General features: G+C 38.1%; 1 protein-coding gene across 1 annotated transcript in view; it reads left to right on the top strand.

The window, feature by feature from the left end:
- Window positions 1-16,648, top strand: part of mtmr6 (myotubularin related protein 6) — a 194,802-nt gene extending 178,154 nt beyond the window's left edge. The window contains exons 11-14 of the mRNA XM_041199055.1: window positions 6,032-6,232; window positions 7,685-7,819; window positions 7,907-8,033; window positions 10,665-16,648. Coding sequence (XP_041054989.1) covers window positions 6,032-6,232; window positions 7,685-7,819; window positions 7,907-8,033; window positions 10,665-10,928 — 727 coding nt within the window. The 3' untranslated portion in view covers window positions 10,929-16,648. The remainder of the gene's footprint in view (window positions 1-6,031; window positions 6,233-7,684; window positions 7,820-7,906; window positions 8,034-10,664) is intronic.
- Window positions 16,649-24,628: the final 7,980 nt, after the last annotated feature.

Here is a 24,628-nt window from a genome sequence, read left to right on the forward strand (position 1 = left end):
AGGTGCTATCTAAGGAGCCTTTGTAAATTCCTGCAGGGCACCTTGGAAATGGTACACACTGCTGCTACTGTGCATCGGTGGTGGAGGGAGTGAATGTTTGTGGATGTGGTGCCAATCAAACAGACTGCTTTGTCCTGGATGATGTCAAGCTTCTTAAGTGTTGTGGGAGTTGCACTTAGCCAGGCAAGTGAGGGAGTGTTCCATCACACTCCTGACTTATGCCTTGTAGATGGTGGACAGGCTTTGGAGAGTCAGGTGGTGAGTTACACATCACAGGATTCCCAGCCTCTGACCTGCTCTTGTAGCCACAGTATTTATATGGCTAGTCCAGTTGAGTTTCTGGTCAATGGTAACCGCCCCCCCCCCCCCCCCCCCCCCCCGAAGTTGATGGTGGGTGATTCAGTGAAAGTAATAGTTAGATTCTCTCTTGTTGGAGATGGTCCTTGGGTGGCGCAAATGTTATTTGCCACTAGTTAGCCCAGGCCTGGATATTGTTCAGGTCTTGCTGCATTTGGACATGGACTGCATCAGCATCTGAGGAGCCGTGAATGGTGCTGAACATTGTGAAATCATCAGCCAACATCACCTCTTCTGACCTTTTGACGGAAGGAAGGTCATTGATGAAGCAGCTGGAGATGGTTGGGCCAAGGACACTACCCTGAGGAACTCCTGTAATGATGTCCTGGAGCTGAGATGACTGACCTCCAACAACCACAAGCATCTTCCTTTGTGCTAGGTATGCCTCCAACCAGTGGAGAGTTTTCCCCTGATTTCCATTGACTCCAGTTTTGTTAGGTTTCCTTGATCCCACACTCGGTCAAATGCAACCTTGATGTCAAGGGCAGACACTCTCGCCTCATCTTCAGCTCTTTTGTCCATGTTTGAACCAAGACCATAATGAAGTCGAGAGCTTAGTGGCCCTGGTGGAACCCAAACTGGGCATCAATGAGCAGGCTATTGCTAAGTAAGTGCTGCTTGATAGCACTGTTGATGACTCCTTCCATCATTTTACTGATGATTGAGAGTAGACTGATGGGACTGTAATTGGCCAGATTGGATTTGTCCTGCTTTTTATGTGCAGGACATACCATAAGATGTAGGAGCAGATGTAGGCCATTTGGCCCATCAAGTCTGCTCCCCATTCAATGAGATCTTGGCTGATCTGATTGCCCTCGAATCCACTTTCTTGCCTTTTCCCCATAATCCTTGATTCCCTTACTGATTAAAAATCTGTTTATCTCAGCCTTGAATATACTTAACAACCCAGCCTCTACAGCCCTTTGCGGTAAAGAATTCCACAGATTGACTACCCTTTGAGAGAAGAAATTCCTCCTCATCTTTGTTTTAAATGGGCGCTCCCTTACTCTGAGATTATGCCCTCTGGTCCTAGGTCTCCCACAAGGGGGAAACCATCTCTCAGCATCTACCGTGTCAAGCCCTCTAAGAATCTTAAATGTTTCAATAAGGTCGCCTCTCATTCTTCTAAACTCCAGAGAGTACAGGCCAACCTACTCAACCTCTCCTCATAAGAAAATCCTTCCATCCCCAGGATCAACTGAGTGAACCTTCTCTAGACTGCCTCCAATGCCAGCATATCTTTCCTTAGATAAGGGGACCAGAACTGTTCACAGTATTCTAGGTGTGGTCTAGCTAGTGCCTCGTATAGTTTTAACAAGACTTCCCTATTTTTATACTCCATTCCCTTTGAAATAAAGGCCAGCATTGCATTTGCCTTCCTTTTATCTGCTGAACTTGTACAGTAGCTTTTTGGGCTTCATGCACTGGGGCCCCCAAATCCCTCTGTGCTGTAGCTTTCTTCAGTCTTTCTCCATTTAAATAATATTTAGCTCCTCTATTCTTCCTGCCAAAGCGCGTAACCTCACACTTTCCCACATTATATTCCGTCTGCCATGTTTTTGCCCGCTCACTTAACCTATATAAATATCCCTCTGTAGACTCTTTGTGTCATCCTCACCACTTGCCTTCCCACCTATTTTTCCCATCTGCAAACTTAGGGACAGTGCATTCATTTCCCTCATCCAAGTCATTAATATATATTGTAAATAACTGTGGCTCCAGCACTGATCCCTGTGGCACTCCACTAGTTACAAGTTGCCATCTTGAAAATGTCCCCCGTATCCCAATTCTGTCTTCTGTTAGTTAGCCAGTCCTCTATTCATGGCTAATATACTACCCCCAACATCATGGGCTCTTATTTTATTAAGTAGCCTTATGTGTGATACTTCATCCATTTGCCTTTTGGAAATCCAAATATATTACATCATCTGGTTCCCCTTTATCTATCCTGCTTGTTACCTCCTCAAAGAATTCTAATAAATTTGTCAGACATGATTTACCCTTTATGAAGCCATGCTGACTCTGCTTGATTATATTATGCATTTCTAAATGCTCTGCTATTGCATCCTTTATAATAGACTCCAACATTTTCCCAATTACAGATGTTAAGCTAACTGGCCTATAGTTACCTGTTTTTTGTATCCCTCCCTTTTTGAATAAGGGTGTTACATTGGCAGTTTTCCAATCCTCTGGGACTTCAGCAGTGCATCCACTATCTCTGCAGCTATTTCCTCTAATATCCTAGGATACAACCCATCAGGTCCAGGTGACTTATCGGCCATTAGCCCCATTAGTTGCACTAGTAGTTTTTCTCTAGTGATAGTTATTGTATTTATTTCCTCCTTCCCTTTTGCCCCATGATTATTTAGTAATTTTTGTATGCTATTAGTGTTTCTACCGTGAAGACTGATGCCAAGTATTTATTCAACTCCTCTGCCATTTCCTGGTTCCCCATTATTATTTCCCCAGCCTCATTCTCTAAGGGGCCTATGTTCATTTTGGCCTCTCTCTTTTTATATTTTTAAAGAAGCCCTTACTGTCTGTTTTTATATTACTTGCTAGTTTACCCTCAAAGCTTATTTTCTCCCTCTTAATTTATTTTTGGTCATCTTCTGTTGGTTTTTAAAACTTTCCCGATACTTTGGCTTACCACTTATCTTTGCCACATTGTATGTTTTTTCTTTCACTTTGATACAATTCTTAACTCCCCTGGTTAACCATGGTTGGTTTATCCCCTTCCTACAATCCTCCTCCCTCACTGGGATATATCTTTGTTGTGAGTCATGAACTATTTTCTTAAATGTGTGCCATTGTTCATCAACTGTCTTTTCTGCTATACTCTTTTCCCAGTCCATTCCAGCCAACTCTGCCCTCATTCCTTTGTAATTACCCTTATTTAAGTTTAGCAGAGTTATTTCCGAATTAAGTTTCTCACTCTCAAACTGAATGCTAAATTCCACCATGTTATGGTCACTGTTTCCTAGGGGATCTTTTACTCTGAGACCATTTATTAAACCTGCCTCAATACACATTACCAGATCCAGAATAGCCTGATCCCTGGTTGGTTCCACAATATATTGTTCTAGGAAATTGTCCCAAATACACCCTATGAATTTTTGCTTGTGGCTACCTCTGCCATGAGAATGTGCAGACAGTGTAACATTTTCTATAAGTATGGCACTTTGACAGCACAACTATTTGTATAGCAGCATTAAAGTGTCAAAATGTAATGCATATTTGTAAGTTTCCAAAGTGGAACCCAATTTGGGAGCACATAGCCACTTGAGAATTACTCTGTATATAAACAAACATTGTGCAGCCTTTATTCCAGTTTTTGCTAAGTATATGTTTCTACTCCATTCCCCCCCACCACCCCCCACCTTTTCCCATTTGAATCATATTTCCCCAAATTTCTCCTTTTATCTTCCTCTCCTTCAGGTGGTGGTTCAGATTGATTCCATGGATGGCACCAGCCTTGTTCTAGCTACTATTTGTTAAGTGACAATGGGCATTGAATGTTGGACTGTGCATGAATGATGGTTAATTAAGTTGCAGATTTAATTTTCATACTTATAGAAGTAATGTATTGTGAGTTCACTTCCTTTCTTTGAGCCTCAATTATTTACATGGATTTCTGGCCATTTTACAGTTGGACGGTTCTAATAAGATTCCCAGGAAAGTTGAGCATAACTTGACATTTGGCAGTATGGCTACAATTTTTTGATCTAATTTCCAGGTTGCATCCAAGGATGAATTTCCAGGCTTGTAATACAGCACGGTTACTGAATAATGAGCAAAAACAAATTTTGGCTTTCATTCATCTTTCCTGGCCTACTACAAAGACACTGAAGCTAATTGTGGTAGCTCAATAACTATTCTGACTAAAAGCTAACTCCGCAGAAACATGAAATGGAAATAGGACTTTCTTTGTCTGCATGTCATGTAGTGTCAGCTGTGAATCAGTTGGGAGCACTTTGAGTCACAAGGTTCTGGGCTCAAGTTCCACTCCAGCAAAAAAACAGGGCTGATACTCCATTGCAGTACTGAAAGAGTACAGCAATGTTGGAGATGCCATCTTTTGGAGACGTTAAACTCAGGCCCCATATCCCAACTTGGGTGGGTGTAGAAGATCCCATGACACTATTTCAAATTTGGTGTCCTGACCAGTATTTATCTCTCAATCAGGATCACAAAAACGGATTATCTGATCGTTATCAATTTGCTATTTGTGGGAGTTTGTTGTGTGGATCTTGGCTGTTGTGTTTCCTACATTACAACAATAACTACATTTCAAAAGTAGATCATTGGCTGTAAAGCACTTGGAGGTGTTCAGTGGTCATGAAAAATGCTATATAAATGCATGTCTTTCTTTCCTTAACTCACTAAGTCATCCAAGTCATATTGAAAACTTGCACTGCAGTAGGTGTTGTGCATCCTGCAATACTACTGTACACAACATTTTAGCTGCGGAGTCAAATTTAAGGCAAGACTATCCCAGGAGCTGAGCTTGTTTAGTTTTGTGTGATGTATTCATAATCACAACTTCTAATTATTACTCTGCTTGAGATATTCTAGTTATAACAATTATGCCCTATTTATGTTTTGGATTAATTATTTTTTGGTCATTGACACCTATTTCAGATTAATTTAGGATTTCTAGTTTTTTTTATCTATTCCCTTTATTATTTCAAAATCCTGAATCAGGGCTCCACTTAAATTTCATTTTATAAAAGAAATAACCTTAGTTCCTAATGCCTATTCTCATAACATAATCCACAAGTCATCTAAACGCAAAATACTGTTGGTGATGGAAATCTAAAATAAAAACAGAAAATGCTGTAAATACTCAGCAGGTCCAGCAGCATCTGGAGAGAGGGAGAAACAAAGTTAATATTTCAGTTATGTTTTTTAACATTAACTTTGTTTCTCTCTCCACAAATCATCATTGTTGCTATCATTTGCTCTCTTTACAATGTATCAGTATTCTATGCAAGGAATTATAAAAAATAGATATTTAAAAAAGCTAGGTGTATTAAATTGTACAAAAACCTTGTTAGCTTTTATTTCAAAACCATGCTCCTTCAGAAACTAACTGTATCTAGCTGTCTAATTAATTCACTATATTCTTTATATTGTCTTTCTGATGTATCATTGCAGATACATTTTTCTGTGAATAAATTTTTTTTATTCATTCACAGGATGTGGGCTTCGCTGGATGGGCTAGCATTTATTACCCATCCCTGATTGCCCTTGAGAAGGAAGAATATGACATGCTTTCTGTTTTTTTTTTGTATTTTATATACAGAACAGAGCACATATTGTCATGAACTGTATTCTTGTAGCCCAGTGGTACTTTGCCTAACAGTGCACTTTCCCTGTAGTTATGGAATATGGGTTTGCACCCATGGTTCCTCAAATTATGAGGTCCTGGACTCTTCAGTCTGTGAGGCACAGCAAGAACGTGGTACCTCCCTGGATGAAGGAAGACAAAATGAAAGGAGCCTCTATATTTCCAAATTATTAGTAATAGACCAGAAGAGATGGTTGACTTCTACCTTTCTCAGCCTCAGTCGTCTGGGTTTACTTTCTTGATCAAATGAGAGCATCCAAAAGAAATTGGGAAGTGAAAGATTTCATTTAATGCTGCTTTCCCTTCTACCCTTCTATTGTGTAGATGTGGCCAGCTTGATGGGGACCCCAAAGAAATATCTCCAGTGTTCACACAGTTTATCGAATGTGTTTGGCACCTGACTGAACAGTTTCCTCGTGTTTTTGAGTACAGTGAAACTTATTTACTTGAGATTCATGAACATGTTCATTCCTGCCAGTTTGGGAACTTCATTGGAAACTGCCAAAAAGAACGGGAGGAAATGAAGTAAGAATTATTACACAGAAGTATGATAGAGTTGGTAAAGTAAATGGAACATTCAGGTTCTCTGTCTGTAATTTGGAGAGCATGTGGGATGGTGCAGGTCACCTGAAATAAAAAAGAATGATTGCTTCAGATTACAGCGGATTTGAGAATATTGTGTTTTGCCAAACTCGTTCTTATTTGTATTCTATTGAAAAATAGTATAATGCAATGATTTCCATCATGGAGCAGTACCGTGAATGTAGACGTCTGATCATGCATGACTCTGAATAACCACTGATCAACTGGTTGAAAAATCAACATTGTACATAATATACATCATTTTATTATTGATAGAATTAAAGATTTCTATTTTAAAAGTTGAACTAAAATGTAACTTTTGAAATCTTTGGAAATTGGCTATGGTAGCATAATAGATAAAAGCAAAATACTGCAGATGCTGGAAATCTAGAACAAAAACAAAAATATCTAGAAAAACTCAGCAGGTCTGACAGCATCTGCAGAGAGGAACACAGTTAACGTTTTGAGTCCGATACCTTTGTGTTCCTCTCTGCAGATGCTGTCAGACCTGCTAAGTTTTTCCAGGTATTTTTGTTTTTATGGTAGCATACTGTTGTGTTACTGGATGAGCAATCCAAATGCCCCAATTAATGATCCAAAGAAATGCTCAAATCCTACCATGGAATTTAAATTTAATTAAATAATTCTGGAATATAAAGCCACTATTGATATTGATGACCATGAAACTATCGAATTGTTGTAAAACCCAGCTGGTGTACTGATGTCTTTTAGGGATAGAAATCTGCCAATTTTACCCAGTCTGATCTGTATGTGCCTCCAAACCTGGATCAATTATTGAACTCTTAAGTGTCCTCTGAAAAGGCTTAGAAAGTTTTAATCAAGAAGGCAATTCACCACCAACTGCTCATGGACAATTAGAAATTAGTAATAAATGCAAACCTTGCAAGCAACATCTCCATCCCGTGAATGAATTTTTAAAAAATTACAACCAACTTTCATAATTTCAAGCAACCGGAGATGTAAATAGAATACGAGTTGTCAATTCTTGTGTATTCTGCTTGTTTTGACAACTTGTTCATTATTATTAACAATTACATTTTATATGATGAGCATTGCTTTAGAAAGTTGTGGAAGGGCAATGCTATTGTATTTGGTAGCAAGTAATAGGAGGTGATTGAGAAACAAGACACGTGTTCTCTTAATTGTTTATGTGAATGTTACCACAGAGTTCTGTCTGATCCAATCCTCAATAATCAATGTTTTCTATCAATTTTTAAATGAATTGCAAATTGAGAATTGATGGTGGTTGTTTTAGAATTTTTAAATTTGAGAAAATAATTGACCATCTTTTACATCTTTCAAGTGTGAAACTGTGCTTTTTAAACACAAGCATTCTTTTAAAACAATATTTTCAACAAAATCTATTTTTGACAGAATTCAACAGAAAACCCATTCCTTGTGGCCATTCCTTTTAGAAAATCAACACAAGTATCTGAACCCCCTCTATGACCCTAAACTTTCCTGCGCACATCAAGTACTTGAGCCAAACACTGTCTCCTTCAATTTCAAGTAAGTTCAAGTTATTCTTCAAATTCTATATTATACTTTGCAGCTTATCATGTTTCTCTAATTTTCAATTCATAATTGTGACTTCAGGTTTTGGCGCTGTATGTATCACCAGTTTGATATTACAATACATCCCAGGCAATCACAACTCAGCCGAGTTTTGTCCTTTAGTGAGCAGAATAAACAACTGGAGATGGAAGCCAAAAATCTGGAGGAGGTGAGTTGAATATTAACTATGTAAGACAGATATGAACTTCCACCATGTAGTTCTACTTGGTGCTTTGCATAGTATACTAAGGTTTTTTTCACTCAGTAATTTAGAATAAACTTCCAGTTTGTTTGTCAGCTGTGGCTTGGTTGCTTGCATGGTCATCTCCAAGTCAGAAGATTGTGGGTTCAGATCCTGTTCCCAGGACTTGAGCACAATGATGTAGCCTGACTCTGCCTTGCAGTATTGAGAGAGCACTGGACTGTTGGAGGACTTTCAGATGAAACATTAAGCCAAGGCCCCTTAAATGAATATGAAAGATTCTGTGGCACCTGAGAAGAGCAGGAAGTTATTCCCAGTGTTTTAGCTAATATTTTTTCCCTCATTTAACATCACAATAGCAGATTATCTGGCTATTATCACATGTCTTATTGTGGGAGCTTGCTGTGTGCAAATTGGCTGCCATATTTCCTATATTATATCAGTAACTACACTTCAAAAGGTACTTCATTGGCTATAAAGCACTTTGGGATGTCCATTGGCTGTGAACAGCACTATATAAATGCAAATCTTGCTTTTTCACTTGAACCAGTTACTGAAATATGGCTCACAACATTGGTGCAACAACAGCATTGTGCCACAAAATGGTGGGATATTGGCAGCATCTTTGAGTTTGCACATGGACTCCAATCTCCCAAAGCCTTGGGGGAGTGTTATGACCCAGTAGTTGGTAAAGCTGAGTTATTTAAAAATCCCAGTGGAAAACTTTAAACAACTGTCATAACCTGTACTTTTAAGTAGTATGTTTGAGATGCAGCTCTAAATTCAGGAATCAGACCATCAGTTCGCGAGAGGTTTTATATTAAACTAAATGAAACATTTTATTAAGTTGCAACACATTAAATACATACAGATGCCTACAAATTATTACTATCATAACTTTTAACAAATTCCCAAACTAATCTCCATTAAGGCAACAACAACCCATAGGCCAGAATTTTACTTCTGGCATGCGGGCATGTGTCCCGACGTCATTGCAAACTCGCACGATATTTCGTTCAGCGGGTGTGCGCCGGAGTCGGCTGTGGGCGTGCCGATAATTGAAAGACCTATTAAGGCCATTAACAAGGCAATTAAGTTGAATTTTACACTGCCCATCCAACCTTACAGTTGGCGAGCAGGCGAAAAGGCCAAGCGGCCTTTATATTTTTTAGGAAACTTCATTCACGAGTGGAATAAGGTTTCCTAAAGCTAATGCAAATTAAATAAAAACTTTCTTTTGCCACTAAAAATATGTCCCATCTCATGTGACATTAAATTTTTAATGTCATTATTAATTTTCTTAAAAAACGCTACTATTTCCCTGAGATAGTTCCGTGCCTCAGGGAGATTGAAGTGCTCTTTCGTGCGCAGTGCACGCTAGACCCAACTTTTCTCTCCGCAACAACCACCCTCCCCCCCAACCCAGCCACCCACACAGGCAGTACTCAGTGGTACTACTCACGTTCCACGCAGGGTGTGCCTTAATTGGTCTGCACACGTGAATTTACAGTGCGGAGTCGATCATGGGCAGCAGTCGGCTTCCCGACTGCCCCGCCTGCTCTCACCAAGCCTGCCCGACGCAGGCAAAATTTAGGTCATAGACTTTATCAGACACCAGGCGAAGCATTTTCACCTTAAAAGTTCAAAATGAAGTTCGTTTCACTTTGGTAACTGTGGAAACAGTTGTAGCTTACAGCTGCTTTGATATTACATTGCCCCTGCCCTGCACACACAAAACTGCTGTCTGTTATACCTAGCACAGCTCATTGAATGTAAATTCTTATTGCATCACCAGTCTCTTTGAACTCCACCTCTTCTAACAATAATACCCCTTCCATAGTACAATTTTATTGTAATATAAACATATTGCTTGGTTTCTGCTAGCAAGGTGCCAGATTTCACCCCAATTCTTGAATGCTCTATTCAAAAAAAATGCAAATGCACTCTTACCTTTCAAAACTAATACACATCAAAGCACCCAGACTAGCTGGCTTTAATCCAATTAAGACACACCCACAGACTAACGCTCTAATTTTTAAAAATATATGTTTTCCAATAATATATATATTAATAACTTCATGACACGGATAAGAGGCTAATCATCTAAAGCTAAGTTATCTTTGGTTGTCTGCACATACCTCATGTGAAGTATTGACTTTTTTAACATATAAAATTTATGTATGGTTCTATACTTTCATTAAATTAGTCTACTGAAGAGTGAAGAAACAAAAGCATGTATTGATTACTAAGCTACACATTGGGGTTGCCAACTTTGGTTGAATATTTTCTGGAGGTTTCACCATATCATCCTCCTGTCAAATAGCCTTCATTCCCCATCTCCAATACTTTAAAACAAAGAAATGAAAGTGTTCAATGAAAATGAAAACCACGTTTCTTAATGGCTCTGTGATTTTATTACTAGATTGCTTGCAGCAGTCTTCACTCTTCAATTTCTGGAGACACCAAGGCAATCCTGCTAAATGTTAATTAAATTATATCTTAAAAAATGTAAACTTTAAACTTAGTGTTTTGACTAAGCCAAAGACCTATTAATTAATTTAGGATTAAAAGTTGGTTAACTTTGTCTTTCTGTTACAGCAAATAATAAAACTGGGTCAAAAGCCACATGCAGTCCATAATAAGGAATCTTTTCACCCAGTTAGCCGATTATCACAGATGCTTAAGGCATCTGAAAATGTGCATAAAGAAGGACAGCAGACAACTGTGGAAAATAACTTGATCAGAACACCGGAAGGTGGTAACATTCCTGGAGATGGAGGCAAAGAACTCAGAGCTGCTTTCTCTAAAGCTGAGCCTACATTGGTTAATTTGGAGCTTGGAATGGCGAAGATGACCTGCTAAGTCAGAATGAGAAAGAATTCTTTCAACATCCGGAGAAGTGTTTGTGGGAATCAGAGGCTGCTGATCAAGTGTTCAGTAATATGGAAAATCATACATGGGTTACAATTAGCCAGATTGATGGTTAATGGCATGGTTTTGCACCTCACTTGATTTTTACTCCCATTACTGAAGTAAACTTCTTAATTCAAGTAGTCATCAGATCTGTAACAGCTGATTTTAGTACGTCAGAAATTACAACATAAAAATACGTACTATCCTGGATCCAAATCAGTTAGATTTGCACTATGCAAAATTTGTTTATATTACAGTATTTTTCCATCTTAATTAGATGATGCACAATAATTAGGACTTGTGAAAACAGTTGTATAAGGATCCTTTGACTAAGCTGACTTAGTGTGAACATTTAGCTGTGTTATGATAAAACATCTGCAGGTGTTGGTAGAGGATGCACTTGATGGTGTTATGCTTTGAAATTAAGAGATTCATGAAACAGTGATATCGCTGTAACTTTCTGACTGGGAAAATTCCTACTTATGGCTGGCTTACAGTAGAATTTTGTCACCATATTTTATGCTGTTAACACAGTAAATTCAGCAGAAATCCTGCTATGGAGTAGCTACCTCGTACTTAAATTCTATTGTTCTGTTACCAAAGTATGAAGTCTGCTGCTGGATGACATCATGTTAGTTCCAGTGTTATAGATGTAGGAGGCAAATATATGCTTATTATGTTTCCAACTGGAACTATCCACTGGTCACTTACTGGAAGCAGACAGCCCTCGCACCCCACCCCCCACCTTCCCCTGGTGGTCTGACAAATGCCAGCTGACTTGCCCTGGAAAGCAGGGTTTAAAAAGGGAAGTTGTCTACAATCACTGGGCTTGATGATTTGCTGAATATTTGGAGAAATGCTATTTATATGTACGTATGTTTAACATGATGCATTCAGAGGAAACTGGACAGCATATCCCTGCTGATGTGATTTAAGCAAGTTGTTTAATACACATCCCTTGCATAGCAGCCTTGGTCTAGCAATGATGTTAGTTGGAAAGATGTTGGTCACAAGTGTAAGAACAGCTGCTATTGCTACATACCTTTGTGTTCATTTTTAGTTCTAAAACTGAGCAGGTTCAAGTCAATTATTAAAGATGGAAATTTAGTACAAGTGTATAAAAAATGCATTTTTATGTCTCTCTCTCTCGTTGCACCCTTGTGTGCAAATGTGGAGCTGAACTGATCTTGTGTTTCTGGGCCAGAACGAAGTGACAAAACTTGATAGCAACTTTTAAAAATCCACATTTTTTAAATGTTACTTTCACCCTGTTTTCCCCTCACATGTATCTTCATAGAGAAAGGAGGCAACACATTCCTAATGCTTCTTTGTGACTGTTTTGTGGAAGTTTAGAGTTGATTTCCTCACTTAAGAAAAACTGGCAGGAAGAAAAATGTTTCCATTGTGCACCTCTCTGGGATGAGTGAAATGGCAAATTCCACCAAGTGTGGAATGAATTTATCACTGTACACAATGCAGTAAAGCAAGCAAACATACAGCTATACTGCACTACCCGGTCACTTAAATATATTCTCTGGAAATAGTAAACTCAAATTGGTCTGATCTTGGGTTTGTTGAAATGTATGATACATATTCCGATAATGCTCCACATGGTCTTGTTTTATTGCCCCTTGTATTCTAAAGGTTCAGTGCTTTCTTTTACAGCTATAGTAAAGCATGTAGAAAAGGGACAAAAGAACATTGATTCAAAGTGTAAAATGTACATAACGGTTTCGAGAAATTACTCTCATATTTAAAACTCTTTGTTTTTCCGGTCTGTGCCTTCCTCTTGCACTATTGATACTGAGCTTGATATATTTAAGCTTAGACACCCTTTTTGAATAGTTCTTATGAGAAGTAACAGATTCAGAATTATCAAAAAAGCTATTTAAATTGATATATGTGATCACTGTGCAGATACTAAACCTATTGACCACTAACCTTGCTTAAGGCTGTTTAAAAGCCACTGTTTTTATTATTTTGATAAAAGCTCCTGAAATAGTTTTGCCAAAATTTCAGAATAGTGCAAATAGCTGTGCAAAGTAAAGCAAGACTACAGAGGCTTTGTGTTCCAAATAGATATGGCAGCATATCTGGTAGTTTAACATGATATAAGATAGGAGATGGGTGTAGGAAAGTTCTGTTGTTGTACGTGCTTTCTGTTAATGAAGTATTTGCTGTTTATTGTAGTAAGAGGTTTTATTTCACTTAAAAATTAAGTTTTTAGAATATTCGCAATTCATGGTACAGGAGACATGTATTAGAATACAACTGGGACATGGTAGGGCAGAGTTTACAAAGGCACAATGCAGACATGGATCTCACCTACTGGGAACAGATCAGATTACTGACATCATATAATTTTCCACCCATTAGTTTTAAATCATGGGGGTTGTGCCTTTAATTTTCCAATATACTCTGCCAGCAGACAAGACTTCATGCCAGAAGCAAATATTTGGAGGTTTGTTTTGAGCAAATACTTGGCGAATTGTTTGGAGAATGTCTTCTGTAGCATGAAAGTACATTCCTGACCATTTCTCTAACAAAATACCAATAAAGTGCCATTAATAGGTAGATTTGCATTCAAATGCCCTAAATCTTGCAAGATTCAGGACTTTAAAGCAGTGATTATTGTGTTTATTTAGAAGCCACACAGAATACTTAGAATTGATAAATATTTGACAGACATGTCGACACAGCAATTATTTTAGCATTCCATACAAATCTGAGTTCTTTCAATACAGAATACAAATAGACTTTTATAAAAGTATATGGTGGGGCTCAAAATACAAAGCCACATACATTTAAGCTATAGCGCTCTCTTTATCTCTGCAATATCTGAGGTCACCTGAGGAAAATCACCATGTTTTAAAAGTGAATGGGGAGGAGCATATACATATTTAACTGATAACACTAGATATAATGTGTGAAAAAATAATGAGAGAAGATGTTTAGCTCATCTAAATCACCTCCCCACACTTTCTAGCTAAAGAGGAGAATTCCATGTTCTTTCACTGTTGTACCAAATGGTTCACAGTGTCATAAATGGAGATCAGTAAGTGGATATTTGATTGGTGGAGTAATAAAGGGAATTATATAAAAGTAGCAATGGACAAGTATAAAGTTAGCACTGTGAATAGGAAAGTAGCTAGACGAAGGTTCAACATTTTCTTTTAAAAGAGCAATTCACAGACTGATCCAACTATCCATGTAAGCATAATTTCTAAACTCATCTGTTGTACCAAATTGCAGTGCAACAGATGTCACAAGAAGAACCTTTAGAAAGATGTGGTTTTTCGCTAGATGAATTCCCTTAATTATAGTTTTGAAACATTGTACATAGTGTTCATCATAAGATATTGGGAAGCATTCTGGCTTGCCATTGTGGCAGATGAGATGGATTCATATCATTAAGCATTACAACTTGCATACAAGCTGTTTTTGTATTTAAAACCAAAACAGTTTATAACCATATATTGGCCACCAAGTAGTAAGCTTTCTCCTTTATGTTTGGTGAAAAATTCAGAGTCTAAAGTAGGCTCCATGCTATCTTTTTAATACCATTAATAAAGGGAGGAGACGAGATAGATGTAGTTATGCATTGACAATAATGTTCTCCAATCATCCTCAAGCCAGTGCACTTATTAGTGACATTACTCAAAAATTGTTGTATACTCATTTATTTATTGTTACCCTTTGTAATTTTGTGTAAGACAAATGTGGGTTATTATCAATTTATTTTGTACTGATCTTTATTTGAATGAATTTGTATTTAGCAATGTAAATTATGTATGACATGTTGATGGTATAAACTTGCTATACTTTTTAAAAGTTCAAGCCTAGGATGGAAACTACTGAATAGGCCTTCTAGGCTTCACTGCAGAATTTATTTTGAGAGATACTGGCCAAGTTGACTTTTTATCATAGTAAACTTTGGGTCAGTAAATTAGCAAAGTATCGATTGCCTTTGAATTTTGTTGTTGACATCACCCACTTAGATACGCAGTGTTGCTACTCCATTTCAAAATTAACCGAACCAATTATTATAGACTTGAGTATAAATTATTTACTGTATACAGAAAGAAATTCTGAATTATGCTGATTGTACTTTTCCCCCCATGAGCACTGTGGTTATATATACAGTTAACAGAATTTTGTATATTTGGATGAAACAGGGAGTTATTGAAAATGTTATTTTTAACTTTAAAAGAAAAGTCACACTTATAATTGCTTGATATAATTAACATGATTTTTGTACACAGTTTTTGATGTTAAATCAGGTACACGATATGCATTTGCACACACATGGAATTCTCCATTAGGATGATCTTTCAAATTAACATTCCTTCTAATTTTGTGGCTGCAGAGACTTGTACTGTCAGTGGTTTCAAACATCTTATTCCATTCTGATCTTTAAGGTTCTCCAGTGAAAACAGGTGTTTTATTCTGGGAAGAATTTGGATCTTAATTCCTATGGATGAATGGTCTGTAGTTTTGATGTGGTGTGCTATTTGATCTTTCTAAAACAAAGATTTATTGGTGCAAGGGTCCATTTAGTACTGCCTAGTGGAGGTTGATAGTTCCATAGTCAGATACCTGGTTACAATGATGATATGACTTTCCACCTTTGAATTAAAAATAAATGGTTGTTGTGAGATACACATTTTGGGGATTTTAAATTTTGAAGCTACTGGCGCAAGTCTGTTAATGGCTGCAGTAAATTGTTAATAGATAACCCATAATAGTGATGCAGTGGTTAATTCAAGTTATAAATAAATCAGATAAAAGATTAGTACTTATTTATTAGAAATATCTCTAATGTTTCTGGCCTGTGTTTTGGATATATGATGGAAATTCCAAGAACTTTTAAGGGACCATGCAGTGGAAAGCACTCCAGAAAGTATAAGTAACAAATATCACTGGAGATATGATTAAGTGATATCATCTCAGACTCTGCTTCAAGTTTGGTATCTGGTTTTGATGTACAACAAGGCTTTTTGTGTAAATGAAACGTAGGTGAATTTGCGAAGCAGATTATTGCACTCGTGCTGAATAACATAATGGAGGTATTCAGGGAAAAAAGTTACGCAGATCTATTAACCAGGAATAGAATAAGATTTTTTAAAATTTCTTTGTTACAGTACAGAATATTCCTACCTCTTCTATTTAGATGCTTATTTCTCTGTGTGATGCAGTAAATAGAATACCCCAGTTTGAATTTCTGGAGCTTTTCTTATTGCCCTGCTGCATGATTACATGTGCTGCAAAACATTGAGAACTACTTAAAGGATATTGGTGGGTGATTGGGAAAGGAAGGAAGAAGTCATGTGATTCTTGCTTTAAGAGTTATTCAGAAACTTTTGTAGGAATGGTTGGAGCAGGAGCCTTTTCCAAATTTTTTTAAAGCCGTGCACTAAAAAGTTCAATATTCAGCTTTGATGTTTTATTAACAACCCGCTTGGGATTAATCCTAATCTCTAGTCCTGCTGAGAGTTCATCATGGAATCATGGGTAGGGCAGAATCTGTTGTAAGTAGTGCATTGAACTGTTTAATGTGGTAATGTGGCTAAAGAATAAATAGGAAGACCTTTACATTTTGCAGATGATTTGGATGCAATGTTGCCTTATTGTAAATCTAAAAATGGAATAAAAATTAAACTTTGAATGTTCCTTGTGTAAATGTTTATTTTGTAAATAGTCTTTTGGAAGTTTGAGCGTGTACCCTTATTCATATTCCCTTTAAAATATAGTTGTTGTGAGTGCCCTGTTTTTTCAGTATGTGGTTCCTTTAAACATTTTTGTGCAAACACAAACGCTCATTATTTATCATGGAACAAGGCCTGCATGGCCACACCAGCACAACTTAGTAGAAACATTGACTGTAATATTCATCACTTGTGCTACTTTCCTTGTATCTCATAAATATATTCTAAAAGTGAATATAAGGATTAACTTGTTGAATCATTAAATCTTACAGAATAGGAGGCCAGTCAACCAATCGTGCCTGTGCCACCTCTTTAAAAATTTAGTTCCATAACCCAGTTTTTTCCTTATAACCCTGCAAATTAGTCTTCTTCATGTCCAATTGCTTTTTGAAAGCTCCTTTGGAATCTTTTTCCACTATCCTTGTAGATCCTAACCCTTTGTGTGAAATGTTTTTCATTTTCCCTTCAGCCCTTTAGCAAATTATTTATAAATCTGATTTCTGGTTACTTGCCAGAGAAAACAGTTTCTTTCTATTCGCTCCATTCAAAGCCCTCAGTTTTGAATTAACTCTATTAGCCCTCACCTTGACCTTCTTTACTCCAAGGAGAACAATCCCAGATTCTTTATCTCTCTAAATGTTGAAGTTCTTTCTCAAGTTTCACCTGGTATACCTCCAGTGTACCCCTTCCTAAAGCGTGGTGCCCAGAATTATACACAATAGTGCAGCTGAGGCCTAACAAGTGATTTGTAAAGGCTTGGGATGACTACCTTGTTTTTTGTATTCAATGTCCCTATCTACAAAGCCAAGAATCTCATGTGAAATGAAATGCATATGACTAGTTTTAAAGGCAGTTTCTGAAGAATCAGCATCTAGAGTGATCTTCTGAAATAATGGAGGCACCGAGAATTTCGGCTGCCAACTGGAGAGCCAGTGGCACCACATTACCACTTTTGGGGAAGGCTTGCTGTGGCTTGGGAATCCAGCGACGATACTCTGCATCGGGTAGGTGTCGTACCAGCAGCAGCAATCGCTGCCATTCAATAGCAGGCAGGACTTTTTTCCCTGATGTCCTTGCAGGCAAAATGCCCATGGAGGTGGGAAGGTGCCCCTAATTGGCCTCTTAAATAGGTGGCACCTCTCCAACTTTTCCAGCACTGATGAAATGGCATGGAGGTAGGAAGATGTCAGGCATGCCGCACACCCACCCCCCCACCCCAAGTCTTCCCATAACATTTCTTCCCAGCCTTTCTGCCTCCCAACCAACCATCCAAAAGCTGGTGAAATTCCAGCCCACATCTCTGGAATATTGATTCGGGTCTCTGGTTTGAGTCAGTAACTGCCACTGTACTGTTGTCTCCTTGTATATTACATTATGCTTTGTAATTCCATGAATAAATTTACAAGAGTGGGGAAATTGCAATTGTTACTGCTACTGTATAATTGGGAATTAGAAGTGTGTCCAGTGCCATCCATACACAGTGTGCATTTTTAACAAGATGCTTGCTTAAGGTACAAAGAACTTGCAAATTGGAAGGTGTTACAGACAGGGGAGAGATGGTAGGATGGTTCCTTCCTGTTCCACTTCTCGACTGACTGCATCATGATGTGTTTTAGAGAAGTAGTGTTTTAGTTCTTAGAATGCTATGACTCCCAAGAAAACATGAAAGATTTTCTCATAAGTTTTAAAAAAGCGTTGATTTCTGAACACTCGAATATATTTGCAGTAGCACTGACTCTTTCACTCATACAAGACACACTTACAAAAGGTGATTACACAAGTAGCATGCACTTCAGTTTTTAAAAAGTCATTATTGCTCCTGAGTCTTTTGAAATGGAAGCTGGAAATGTTGCTCATGTTTCTCACTTGCTTCACTGAGGAAATGGAGGTTGGAAATTTCTAGCAATTGATTCATAATGGCTTACTACTTGCGATAGCAGATTTCTGGCTTTGCACCGATTAGGGGGCAGTCAAGCCCCTGTAGTGAAGATCTGGCTTGGCCCACTTCTCTGCCTGTTAGTGGATTCTAGGTGGGTCCTTTAATTTGCTGGGTGTGATCTCTGCCCTCTGTGGTCTCCTTGTCTTCCAGATTGACTGACTTTTAAGGCTGCTCTCAAAAATATGAGTTACTAAATGTTTTTTATCACAAGCTGATTTTCTGTCAGGTGACCATAGTATGTGTTCCCATTAGCCACATAAATGGTCCCTGATGACGTAAGCATTGATACACAATGGGGTTTGAATCGCGGCCATTTGCAACTCCTTGTGATAGATTGGATTTTTCACGCACCCATTCTTTGTAACTTCACTCTGTAGCCACTAAGCCTGTGGGGTCATGACGCATTAGTTTCTGTAGGTATTTGGACAATAGCAGCTGTTAAATCCACAAGAGAGATTCGTTGCATTTTTAATGTCCTAACCAGACAAGCAGACCAACTTCCAGCTTTGGGTAGTTTCATGTATATTGACAGATACTAAGGTCACCTGACTTCCCAACTCTATTTTGTTTAAAAGCCATTCTGTTTTTAAAAGTTGTGTCCATTTTTCCATAAAGCTATGGGTATAACTGCATGGGTGTGACAAAGGACAATTATATGAAATGTTTCTGCTCAGTCACTGAGTGTGGAGAAAAGAGAGAATCTCAGCTAAGAAAGGGGAAGACTGGAGCATAATGTTCAAATGCGTTGAGCACGTGAAGTTCCTGTACTTGTTGATACAAAGTAAACCTGCTACAGTAAATTAATTCAAGTCTAAGTACTCTTTTAATGATGTAATAAGTATTAATTACTGCCAGTCAACCTCACTGGCACTGAAAATTAGCTATTACAAGTGTGGAGTCCAATTATTTCAGGTTTTAGTCATTGGAAGCAAAATATATTTTAATTTACATTTTTTTCACTTTATCTTTGTCTTTTTTTTGTCTCTCAATTCAATCTATCTTTCCCTCTCTTTATTCCTCTATCTATCCCTGATTTGACATTGGACTCACCATTCTAAATTCCACAATTCCTTCTCAGTCTTTGCGCTGTTAATTTCAGAATCTTTCAGTCTGGTTAAGGAGATCCACTGTTGCTTTTCTTGTCCATTCAGATTTCAAATGGCCTGGAGAGGGCATCTCACTGTATCCATTTCCCACTTGTCAGGCAAAAAAATCACCTTAAGCGGTTGCATGTAATTCTATAACCAACAGCAATTCAGTAGTTTGCCATAACAATATTTGGGTCATCACTACATGTAGAATGTTTTATATGCATTTAATTTGAAGCACAGTATGATACAGTTCAGAACAGGGCATTGTTTTTGAGATCTTAATGTGTGACTGGTGGACCGTGTGCAGGTCAGTGATTAGAGTGGAGAAAATCTGACACACAACTGACTAAGTTGTTTTCCTTTAATGCGAAAATCTTTCTATACATGAGACAGAGCTGTCTTGTGTTGCTTCTGGTGCATTAATTGACAATATTCTTTACAGAAACCTTCAGCAGTACTATTTGGGTTTTTTTGTTTTTTTTTAAAAAGGAATTGAAGATAAATTTACAAGCTAAATCAAGCCCTCCCGCTCTGGGTTGTAGTTCTGTGTGTATATTTATTTTGTATGAATTTTGTTCTTTTCTATTGATTGGAGTGTATATGAAAAGTTGTTTTGAATTGGATAGACTAATCTCTTCTAGCATGCACAGTGCTGACAATCCACTTTGTCGGCAGATTACATATCCTTATTCTGTGTTTTTGCTATTTATACTTTTGGCTGGTTCAAAAGAGGGAAACCATTAAAAGCTGAAAAATCATTAGCAATTTTAAGGTGTTTCTGAAATTCGCAAACAACATTGAAATCTTCAATCTTAGTTTATAAATGCATTGTCAAAATGCTTGCTAAAAAGTAACGCGATACTTAACCAGTTAAAAGAACATTCCCATCCATGACGTGCAGTTGCTGCAGGCCTAGAGTTTAATCCTTATTGACTCATGGAATATTGAGGTTTTGACCCTCAAAGAAGTTCAACTCAATGTGAAACTGTAATTAGCAAATCCTCTGAGCATGAATTCCCTAAGAGAAACACAAGGAATGAAACGCAAAGAGCTATTGAAATATATTCTATATACGTGCTGGAGTCTGAATTGGAATAGAAATCTAATTGCTAATGCTCAATTTAGCTTCCCAACAGCTGGAAGAGCAGCACTAGATAAGTGGCCATGTGATAATTAAGTTCTTACAATAAACACATGATATTTTTAGGCAGATATAATTCTCCACAAACAAGATTGAGACTATTTACAGGTGCAAATATGATGAGAGTATAATTAATATTCACAAATTTACTGAGATATTTACTATTAAATTAGAAACGAGTCAAAATTTGTGTTAATGAACATATTTATATCTGTTGAAGCTGAGCTTGTGACAATCTTCTTGAAATATTGAGTATTTGAATAACATATGCAATGCTTTTTCCAATATAATCAATTATTGAGGGAAAAACTTAAATGAAACTGAGCAAGATATTCATGGTGGAATATTGATTAGAAAAATTAGTTCTGTCTAGTTCTGATAGGCTTGAGAAGAAAGGGCCAGAGTATGGCAGGCAAAGTTATTTAAAAATGTTAGCATATTACGATGTTCTGAAAAATTCATCTACTACTAACCAAAAGTTGACATTGAAATTTGAAGAGCTGCATTACCTCCCTAGTTAACATTTTTAGAGAGACTTTTTGTTTCTCAGATTTTTATTACTCATTGAAATAACACCGAATGTATTCTAGTGTGCTGGTTCTGTACTGAGAGTCTGGCATCTGTGGAGTAGCTTGGAATTCTTTTCGACTGAGTCACAGAAGCATTTCAGGGTAATTGGGATCTCACAAACATTGGAGTATTCATTTGTTTCTGAGCACAGGATACGTCTTTCACTCACTATTGTAAACTGTACTCATGAAAGCCTTTCTAGAAGCTCAACAGGTGGTAGACCTTGTGCCCTCAGCATAGCTGTCAGCCTGGCACTTGGAGGCTGATTAGATAGAGAAAAATGAGCTGATGCCCTCTTTTCCTAAACAATGTGACAGCAGGTCATTCCTGCCTGACAGGAGAATAGGCAGGGCCCCTCAGTCAAGTGAAAATTCAGCTCTCTTCTTCCCCTCCCCTCCTTCCCTCAAATTGGTGCTTTTAGAATGTATCTCCATGGTAACAAGTAGCAGTTCTTGAATCCAGCTGTACTAAAAAAAATGAAAGAAAAATTCAGGAGGGTATGAATCAGATAATGTTCCAAGAAGTATTAGATTTTTGAATGCATTGTGCTTAAAAACAATACTACTAATATGGTTAAACATGTTAGAAGGTACATGTGCAGAATTTGTTTTGAATTTTGAGGGAATTTAACAGAATCTTGAAGGTCATGTCAAATTTCTAGTTGCAGGTGGGTTTTTCAGAGGTTATTTACTCTCCAGAGACCATATCCAACCTTTGCATTGCTGCAGCTATACACAGCAGAACCTTACCTTTGCCCGGTAACTACACCTGACCCTTCCACTGCAGCTTGACCATTCTTTTGGTACTGAGGAAGACCATGGCTTTGTTAATCATCAATATTTAAAGCTGCAACAATGGGCCCAATTTTGCTGTAAAAATAACAAGTGAGGCTAACTTTTATATTGAATCCAATATTTTAATATTTTAATATTGAATTCAACAACTTTAGGTCGTGAGCTCCCTCCCCCATCCCCACCCCCTTTCTGTTTCCCTCTTCCTTTTTTTTCCAATAAATTATATAGATTTTTCTTTTCCCACCTATTTCCATTATTTTTAAATATTTTAAAATCTTTTATGCTCTCCCCACCCCCTCTAGAGCTATAACTTGAGTGCCCTACCATCCATTCTTAATTAGCACATTCATTTAGATAATATCACCAACTTTAACACCTATGTGTTCTTTTGTTCTATTGTTGTTGACATCTTTTGATGATCTGCTTCTATCACTAGCACAAAAACAGAATTACCTGGAAAAACTCAGCAGGTCTGGCAGCATCGGCGGAGAAGAAAAGAGTTGACGTTTCGAGTCCTCATGACCCTTCGACAGAACTTGCGTTCGAGTCCAAGAAAGAGTTGAAATATAAGCTGGTTTAAGGTGTGTGTGTGGGGGGCGGAGAGATAGAGAGACAAAGAGGTGGGGGGGGGGTGTGGTTGTAGGGACAAACAAGCAGTGATAGAAGCAGATCATCAAAAGATGTCAATGACAATAGTACAATAGAACACATAGGTGTTAAAATTAAAGTTGGTGATATTATCTAAATGAATGTGCTAATTAAGAATGGATGGTAGGGCACTCAAGGTATAGCTCTAGTGGGGTTTTTTTTATATAATGGAAATAGGTGGGAAAAGGAAAATCTTTATAATTTATTGGAAAAAGAAGGGAAGGGGGAAACAGAAAGGGGGTGGGGATGGGGGAGGGAGCTTACGACCTAAAGTTGTTGAATTCAATATTCAGTCCGGAAGGCTGTAAAGTCCCTAGTCGGAAGATGAGGTGTTGTTCCTCCAGTTTGCTTTAGGTCGTAAGCTCCCTCCCCCATCCCCACCCCCTTTCTGTTTCCCCCTTCCCTTCTTTTTCCAATAAATTATAAAGATTTTCCTTTTCCCACCTATTTCCATTATATAAAAAAAAACCCCACTAGAGCTATACCTTGAGTGCCCTACCATCCATTCTTAATTAGCACATTCGTTTAGATAATATCACCAACTTTAATTTTAACACCTATGTGTTCTATTGTACTATTGTCGTTGACATCTTTTGATGATCTGCTTCTATCACTGCTTGTTTGTCCCTACAACCACACCCCCCCCCTCCACCTCTTTGTCTCTCTATCTCTCCGCCCCCCACACACACACCTTAAACCAGCTTATATTTCAACTCTTTCTTGGACTCGAACGCAAGTTCTGTCGAAGGGTCATGAGGACTCGAAACGTCAACTCTTTTCTTCTCCGCCGATGCTGCCAGACCTGCTGAGTTTTTCCAGGTAATTCTGTTTTTGTTTTGGATTTCCAGCATCCGCAGTTTTTTTGTTTTTATGCTTCTATCACTGCTTGTTTGTCCCTACAACCACACCCCCCCCCCTCCACTTCTCTCTCTCTCTCTCTCTCTCTCCGCCCCCCACACAAACACCTTAAACCAGCTTATATTTCAACTCTTTCTTGGACTCGAACTCAAGTTCTGTCGAAAGGTCATGAGGACTCGAAACGTCAACTCTTTTCTTCTCCGCCGATGCTGCCAGACCTGCTGAGTTTTTCCAGGTAATTCTGTTTTTGTTTTGGATTTCCAGCATCCGCAGTTTTTTTGTTTTTATGCTTCTATCACTGCTTGTTTGTCCCTACAACCACACCCCCCCCCTCCACTTCTCTCTCTCTCTCTCTCTCTCTCCGCCCCCCACACAAACACCTTAAACCAGCTTATATTTCAACTCTTTCTTGGACTCGAACTCAAGTTCTGTCGAAAGGTCATGAGGACTCGAAACGTCAACTCTTTTCTTCTCCGCCGATGCTGCCAGACCTGCTGAGTTTTTCCAGGTAATTCTGTTTTTGTTTTGGATTTCCAGCATCCACAGTTTTTTTGTTTTTAACTTTTTATCTTTTTCTTTTTTTCCACCTCCTTATTTTGCTTTCTGTACCATTTGACCTCGAGTTCACTTTTTTAACTGAGATTTCCTGATTCGGACTCTGCATTGGTCATTAGTGTTTCTTCAATCTGGCTAGAGAGAGAGACGCTGTTACTTTCCTAAATGCTCTATAAGAGCACTTGCACTATGCCGTTTGGCTGACAGGAATTTGCCATGCAAAAGTCCATAGAAAGTCTTTGGGCAAGTGCAAGTTTAATGCACAGCTGGAATGGTTTGTTCACCACTCAGAGCAAAATCTGGCCCTTCATAATGTTTAATGTACCATAAGTGAGGGGACAATTTTGA

Source organism: Carcharodon carcharias, chromosome 11 (assembly GCF_017639515.1).
Source record: "Carcharodon carcharias isolate sCarCar2 chromosome 11, sCarCar2.pri, whole genome shotgun sequence".
Lineage (NCBI taxonomy): Eukaryota > Metazoa > Chordata > Chondrichthyes > Lamniformes > Lamnidae > Carcharodon > Carcharodon carcharias.